The 8077-nt window shown below is 38.2% G+C and overlaps 1 protein-coding gene across 1 annotated transcript; it reads right to left on the bottom strand.

Annotated features, from left to right (window-relative positions):
- Nucleotides 1-5120: 5120 nt before the first annotated feature.
- LOC119691282 (chorion class high-cysteine HCB protein 13) lies at nucleotides 5121-6297 on the bottom strand. The gene is made up of 2 exons (XM_038108472.2): nucleotides 6147-6297; nucleotides 5121-5817 (listed from the first exon to the last, which is right to left on the bottom strand). Exons 1-2 carry the CDS (start codon nucleotides 6189-6191, stop codon nucleotides 5140-5142), a joined length of 723 nt encoding a protein of 240 aa, XP_037964400.2. The 5' UTR covers nucleotides 6192-6297; the 3' UTR covers nucleotides 5121-5139.
- Between the last annotated feature and the right edge of the window lie 1780 nt (nucleotides 6298-8077).

Here is an 8077-nt window from a genome sequence, read left to right as displayed (position 1 = left end):
CGCCTGGAAAAAAAGCTTGAACAGATCGGTATAAGAGGACTTCACATTTATAACGATTATCTACACCAAAGAAGACAATCTATTAAAATAAGTAACTTTATAAGTGATGAGGAATTCATTAAATATGGCATTCCGCAAGGTAGTATTCTGGGGCCTACACTGTTCCAGATTTATGTCAACGAACTTTGCCAAATGAGTATGCCCAACTGCGAAATATTTGCATATGCAGATGATACCGCTCTACTCATTCATGGATCTGACTGGTCTAAAGTAAAGTCACATGCCGAAAACAGTTTGAGACACGTCATGACATGGCTGTCATCCAACCTCTTAACCCTAAATATAGCAAAAACCCAATACGTTTCCTTCAGCCTGAACAGACTATATCAACCACCACCAGAGTTCAAAATATTTGCACATCAATGTACGGAGGAAGAGCTAAGCTGCTCTTGCAATCAGCTGACGAGGGTGACCTCCGCTAAATACCTAGGTGTACATATCGATGAAAGACTCGACTGGCACACACACATTGAAGCGTTAACTGTCAGGGTGAGAAAATTAATGGCGGTTTTTATGAACCTTCGTCGGTCGGCCGATGTGACTACCTTGATAATGGTGTACAAGGCGATGGTCGAATCTATACTCACGTATTGTATTAACGTTTGGGGGGGTGCCGGTAAAACCATCTTCCTAAAATTGGAAAGGGCCCAGCGAGCTGTGCTCAAGGTGATGCTCTCGAAGCCTTTCCGGCATCCAACCACACAACTTTACTCAGAGTGCAAAATGTTGACAGTCAGGCAGCTGTACATATTGAAAGCTATTTTAAGAATTCACCGTTCCCTTTCTGCAGAACAAATAGCCAAATACTCTAAATCCAGGCCAAATAAAAATGTGCTTCCAACAGTAAAATTTAGAACCCGATTCGCTGGTCAAAACTATGTAGCCTTAAGCACGCGCCTCTACAATAAAATAAATAGGAAACTATCCATCTACTGCCTAAATAGGAATGAGTGCAAAACTGCCGTTACAGCCTTTCTGCTTAAGCTTAATTACAGTGACACAGAATGCTTGCTCGAAACCCTATTGTAAACGCACAGTAGTGTTCCCTTTCACAGTGTTTATGTAAATTTTTAGACTGTATACAACATAATAGCAACTTTTTTTCTTTCTAAATCACTTTCCCATGGCATAATTTGTTAAACTTTAAATTTATTTCATAAATATAATCTAAAATACTTTCTTAATTATCATGTACTTAACAATTTAAAATCAACGTTTTAATGTATAAAGCAACTGGCCACAAATAATGCCTAATTTAAGTATATATTTAACTTCTAAAATACAGGTTTTTACCTAGTTTAGAAGTTATAAAAATACATAATAAACTACTGCATTATTTGTTACCACCAAAAACTCAAAACAGATATTTTTTTGTATAAGTCTAAAGTTAAGTTAATTTTAGGCCATATTAATATTAAGTTACTTTTTGTGTGTTTTTTTGGTCAAAAATAAACATTCTATTCTATTCTATTCTATTTCCCACCAAAATGGTCCAATGCGGGTTGATGGTCACATCTAGGTTCCCTTACGATATTTTCCTTAAAAGTATGGTAAGTATACTAGTACTATACTATACTAGTATACTGGTGGGCGGTGGACACTGGCGTGATAGGGAAGAGGCTTATACCCAGCAGTGGGCAGATACGGGCTGAAAATGATGATGATGAAGTATACTAAGTATATTCCTAGAAAATCATTGGTACATGTCAGGGGCGGGATTTGAACCCTGGCGCTCGAGAAGCAATCGCTTACGCGACTAAACCGCTCCGTACTGTTGTTTTTAGATTATATTCTAAATTGGACGTCGGTGCAAAGACAGTCGCTCATCCATCACCTTGAACAATCAGTTTGCTTAGTGCCAATTTCTCCATAGTCGGTTAGAGCATAACCAGGGAGTAGTGGTTGACTTTTGACACATCTGTGAAGAATGTAATATGGAGATGACGTATAATTTAAGAAAATGCTTGTAGCATTAAGTCCACCCTTTTTTTACACTTATTTTTATATTTGTGCAATAAAGGATTAAATAAATAAATAAATAAATTTATGAACCAATCCCTGGTCGGTTAGTAACCGACTATGGAGAAATTGGGGCTATGTCTGCTATGCGGAACCCTGCTTGTGAATTCTCGACACACTTGGACAACTGCTAACGTAACGATGAAGAGTGAGTGCAATAAACGTTACATTTCGTGTAATGAAGCTGTGTATTTTAGGCCTAGCTTTGTCATGTAGATTATGCTCATTGATAAGAAAAATATGGCAATAACACCGCCTGTTATAATGTTTGATTAACGCAATGGTTTAGTGGTAGTGATCCTGACTGCTATGCCAGAAGGCCCGGGTTAGATCCCCAGCCGGGTGGAAATTTGTTTGAAAACTAGGTACCTACAAATTTTATATTTAAATAAGACTAGTCTTAATAATCGCGGTCTTGCATAATTTTTAAGTGTACTTATCCACTCGCAACACAACTACTACTCTTACCTAATCAAATAGTCATTACCGTACCATAAAAGGGAAAAAAGGTTTTTGAAACCATGCATTTTTACACTCCATTTAACGCGAAACTTTTGGGTTAAGATGTAAAGTTGACTGGAAATTGTAAAGTTATTTAACAACGCATGTCGACCGTTAGCGGAATTTGCAAAGCGGCACTGACTAAGTCCCTAGCGGGGTAGGAAGGGAAACATAAATAAAATTATTGGTGAATTGTGATCAATTAGTGACCGCGATCATAATGGGCAAAGTAGAAGGAAAGAGAAGGCCTGGAAGGAGAAAATTGACTTGGTGCACAGCCACGTCAAAGAAAGAACATCAAGGAGTGGACCGGTATAAAAACCGTGGAAGAAATATTTAAACTAGCCAAGAATAGAGAGCGCTGCAAAGAGCTGACTGCCAACCTCCAATGATGGGGAGGCACTACAAAAAGAAGAAGAAGTGACTGCGACCTCTGTTCCAAAAGGTCTCCACTCAGCGTCTCACACACGTGTGCTGAGCGGTAATGGCAACCACTAGTTTCTACTGTTGCCAAGCGGGGTAGGCAGGAGTCATTGACGTTCATTGAGCACTTTGTATGCTGCCATAGAATTAAAAAAACACTCGCGCTTCATAAAAATAAATCATAAGTATAACCTATAAAAAAATAAGATTTAATGATTGATTATACTCGCGTTTTACGTTTAAAATTGTAATAAAATGAATACAACGGAGTTCTTTTTGTACCCTCTCTGCTTGATGATATTGTATCTGTTAGATGAAATCCGAAATAATGAGCAATGGCAAAAATAATCACGAATTTTAAGGTTCCCTAATAAAATTGAGTGTAGGTAGGTAAATAACAAAAATAAAATATTAGAATTATTAGATAAACGATATTGTATCAGTGAAAACTGATAATTGGCTTTTAGCTATATACCTAAAATAAATACAATAAATTAATAAATAAGATAGTCTGAATTTTGGAGCTGAAGCTGGATCTAACTTTATTGTAACTAGGTACTTTACATATAGGTATGATTTATTCTTGCCTTTTGGTATGGATTGGATCCTTATGATAAAAACATGAAAAATATCCAAAATAACATAGATAACATGAAAAATAACGTGCCTATCTTCAATTTGTTGTCGAATATTTTTTTAATTTAGCTCTTCCCTCTTGTATTTTTTTCCAATAAACTCCCGATCGCGGTGAAGTATTAATATTCAGTAGTATCTTCGCATTTTATTTTTAATTATCATTGCGATGCGATGAGCCCGCGGCTCTAATGAGAAAATGCCGACGCTCCGGTAATGAATGCTAATTTTAAAAACCCACAGGAAGACAGAAAAAGTTCGAAACTCCGGCAATCTTGGTGGGAATACTGCTTTACTTTAGTAATTATCTTTTAAAGTACTCTTTGTACTTATAAAACTTTTTTGTAGCTATACAAATACAAAAGCAACCTACTGAGGTTTGGTGGGTCGTTACATTTCACCGTAGTAGACAGTATACGTATTAAAAAACTAAGAAGGCACCTGGAATTAAGAAATTAAATAAATTCTCAATTTGTGGTAATTTCATGAATATCAGCTCTGTACTTACCAACTCATCATCACCAACTTATATTATTTATTATGCATAATTTATTGCCCATTTTTTATTAAACGACGAACTAAATAATATACAACGAAATGACAATGGGCGTTTTGGGACCTATGTCCAATAAAGATGAGACATACATCGTTGGATAGCTCTTTTCGAGTGAGCAAAAAAATATTATGGCGACAAATCCGTATAAGTTGTCTATTTTGAAATATATTCGTCGGAAGGAAGTATTTTTCCATGGCATTGCACTCTCTCTCCTGATGACAGTTAGGGCGTAATACACGTAAACACGTATTATTGAAATTGGAGAAATTACTTTCAACTGGTTTTATTTACTGAGATAATAAACAAATATAATATTATATGAAATATGATCATTTTGTTATAAAAATTAAAAATGAATGTGAAAAACTAACAAAAACATTAAAATTACAGAAATAAAATATAAAAACTTTCAAGGTACGATTATTCTAATTGGACAGTAAATCAAGACTAGCGCTTCCGTTATTCATATTCTGCAAAAAAATACCTTTTCAACGACGTATCACTCATTTCTATTGGTGCTGGTCCCAGCTTCCATATATTGGTGCCCATCATCATTTCATGGAATAAATAATACCTACTTTTAGGCATCTTTTAGGCGACTTTTCCAACAAAGTTGTTCTTAATTCAATTAACTGAGAGTATTTCTCGTCAAAGTGTTCGTTCAGTTCGCAATTTCAGTAAATTGATTCATTTCCTCCGAACAGGTAGACTCCTAAAGTAGACTAGACTCTTAAAGTGAAAAAAAAATGCGTATATATATTGCCAATATTTACTTAGCCGAGGTATATATAAAGGCATAACAAAAATATTGTATATTACCTACCAGCATTCGGACACTTAGCAATATTGGCATATCACTCATGTTCCCCAGATGGCGAGATCTATTGTGCTGTCGGAACCAACAAAAGAAACTAATATGTGCCAGAAATCATATTTTATTCAGTCAATTAATATCCGTAGCAAGTGTTGTAGTAGAACGGCTTGTTAACCTCCAATAAGGTCAAGGGATATTCAACCTCAGGGAAGAAGATGTAGGGTTTAATTTTGGTGCAGCTGCAGCTGTTTTCGTTTGCGGCGTCGAGGCAGGCGCATACTGGCTTGGCCTTGCACTGGCAGTCATCGCAGGGGTTGCAGAGGTCCTTGAAGCAGCCGCATGAAGGCAGGTCGTAGGGGCTGGTCAGGACGCCGTCGCAGCCGCAAGTGTAGGGACCGGGGTATCCACACCCACACGGGCTAGGGGAGCCACAACCGCAAGAAACAGGGGTTGAGCAACCACAGGGGCTAATTGAGCCACAACTGCAGGGGCTAGGGGAGCCACAACCACAGGGGCTAGGCGAGCCACAACCACAGACAATAGGCGCGGCGCATCCACACGGGCTGGACACCGGGCAGCTGCACGGGCTGAGGCCGCATCCACAAGGGTTCACCTCGTACGGGCACGGACCTGCCGCGGAGAAGGCGCAGGGGTTACTGCATCCGCAGGGACTGATGGGACATCCGCAGGGACTAGTTTGACATCCGCAGGGGCTGGATACTACGGAGTAGGCGCTGGGACCAGCCACGGGGTAGAAGCTGGTGATGGCTGGCGCGTACAGAGGTGATGACGCGCAAGGACATGCGTTGTTCTGTGAAGAGAAATTAACTTAGTGATTTGAAGAAAAAAATGATTTGGAATGTATCCGAAGTTTATATCGGTCGATATTATGAAGTCGAAAACATCAGTGGATGATCTGATTTAAGTTAAACACAGGTAAGGATACTATGGGTCAAGTCATTGAAACAAAAGATAATTTTATAGGTCCGCTCATTTTGCGAGTAAAGTAGAGGCACGCCACGACAAACTTATTAACCTTCCCTTTTTCGGGTTAAAACCGTAGGTATGGAAATAATAACATTGACGTCTTCGTCCCAATAAAATAAGAGAAAGAAAGTATAAAATATCATAAATAATAACCTCAAAAACAACGGCGGCAACAAACAATATTATTCGGAGATACATTTTTCTTACGAAGAAACAATACTTTTACCGACGCAAAATAAACTAGGTCAACTGAATACAGAACCTATATTTTATACTTATTGTATTGAATGTTGCCTAATGTAATGTTTAATCTCATTCATAAATACGAATTTCCTTGTAAGAGCGTGGCCAGTGCGTTAGATAAATTAATTTGAGGAAAGTCACGTAGGGATTGTATGTTGCAGTGCAGGCGCGTCGGCCGCTGAATCGGCTTAATTAGGTAATTCCACACATTTGCTGCCCAGTTTTATGTATTCATATAACATAGCGCATTGAAACTGTGTTGGTCGATTTTTTTAGTTTCATTTATATACGTAAATTATTTATGCATAGCTAGCTTTTTTGCGTATGTTCCGTTGTTTCAACATTTTGTATGAACATTCAGAAATAAACAAAATATAAGTAACTCAAAATCAGTACCACTCTCAGAGTAAGAATAGAATAATAAAATCACCCTTATAATGATTAAACAAGGATCAATAATAATCGTTCCAATTACACCACATTAAACGCATGGCCGAACAGATTTAATAGCGATATAAAATCATTACGCCGCTAATAAACTAGTCGTTTATCTGAATGACTAATTAACTTGTACTCCCTGTAACACGTTATAAATTCATTAGATAGGATATCCTGGGCAATAAATAGAGCACCTGTGCTGACGGGCGAATGCCCCTTTATCATTTTAAAGTTCACTTTACGCAATAACTCGGTGAAGTGGGATTTACTTTGACGTTGGCCGCTGTGTTCCTTTGACGTTAGCTCCTAAACCAATATCGAACGACATTTACGTTCAGAATTGGATAATAACTTCCTGGCCAGTGCAAGTCAGCTTTAGGGTGCTTACATAGAGAATCGGGTTCCCTGTATCTACCTGTACCGGTAACCTGATTATGCGAAAGCGCTCACTCACGGAGCATTTCCCGGATTTTTTAATGTCATGAGCGCTTTTGCATAATCAGGTTACCGGTACAGGTAGACACAGGGAACCCGATTCTCTATGTAAGCACCCTATTTAGGAAGAGCTACAATCTTATCAGCGGAAACTGTAGTCTGTTTTTAATCTCAGATATTAAATTGGCAGATTCTGAATAAAAAACAGCCTTTAAATAAACTTTGACACCATTGTGCTAAATCTAGGGTACAGTCAAAGCAAACCGAGTCAACGGTATTTTACTTATCCATTCGGACGTTTTCACTATACCAATATATACAGGGGATAGCAAAAAGGGTATACTAAGCCGAAACCAGCATGTGCAGCATGTTATATCCAAGCCCGAAACTGAAATCAGAATTTCAAAATTCGTGAAAAAAAATTCCATAGAAACTAGAAACCTAGATATAACATGCTGATTTCGGCTTAGTATACCCTTTTTGTAACACCCTGTATAAGAGTTTATGGTTTCAGGCTGTGTAACTAGCAGACCTTTATCAGTACAATACCCAACATCCTGTATATCACTTACCCACTTAACCACTACAGCAATCAAGAAACTAAACTAACAAAATTTATACCTCAAGTTACTCGTATATCGATCAACCTTATTTCAGAGGGGAAAAGGCCCATAATGCTACTGTAGCCGAAAGTTTTCTGTATAAGTATCAGCTTGCCTGAAGGGCTAGCACGGGGCGCATTTAAGACGTGATAAAAGTTTTGTATCGCGTTCACTCTCATCGCGTAGCTTCAAGAGCGAGCGCGACAGACAATTTTTGTCACGTCTTAATAGCGCCCCGTGCTAGCCCTTCTGAAGAGGCTATAAAACAAAAGGGATTACATATTTAATGCCTCTGGATGCGAGTGAAACTCAGCGCTGACTAGCTAAGCTTACGGTAATAAATGTTGCGTCTTACAACATAACATA

This window comes from Plutella xylostella, chromosome 15 (genome assembly GCF_932276165.1).
Source record: "Plutella xylostella chromosome 15, ilPluXylo3.1, whole genome shotgun sequence".
NCBI classification, from domain to species: domain Eukaryota; kingdom Metazoa; phylum Arthropoda; class Insecta; order Lepidoptera; family Plutellidae; genus Plutella; species Plutella xylostella.
The sequence above is the reverse complement of the archived record's forward strand: the minus strand, read 5'-3'. Positions and strand labels throughout refer to the sequence as shown.

Excerpts from the sequence above, each read along its gene's own strand:
- LOC119691282 (XM_038108472.2), bottom strand. The coding sequence starts at position 6,191 with ATGTATCTCCGAATAATATTGTTTGTTGCCGCCGTTGTTTTTGAG. Across the intron at positions 5,818-6,146 it reads TTGCCGCCGTTGTTTTTGAG|AACAACGCATGTCCTTGCGC; the intron begins GTTATTATTTAT and ends TTCTCTTCACAG.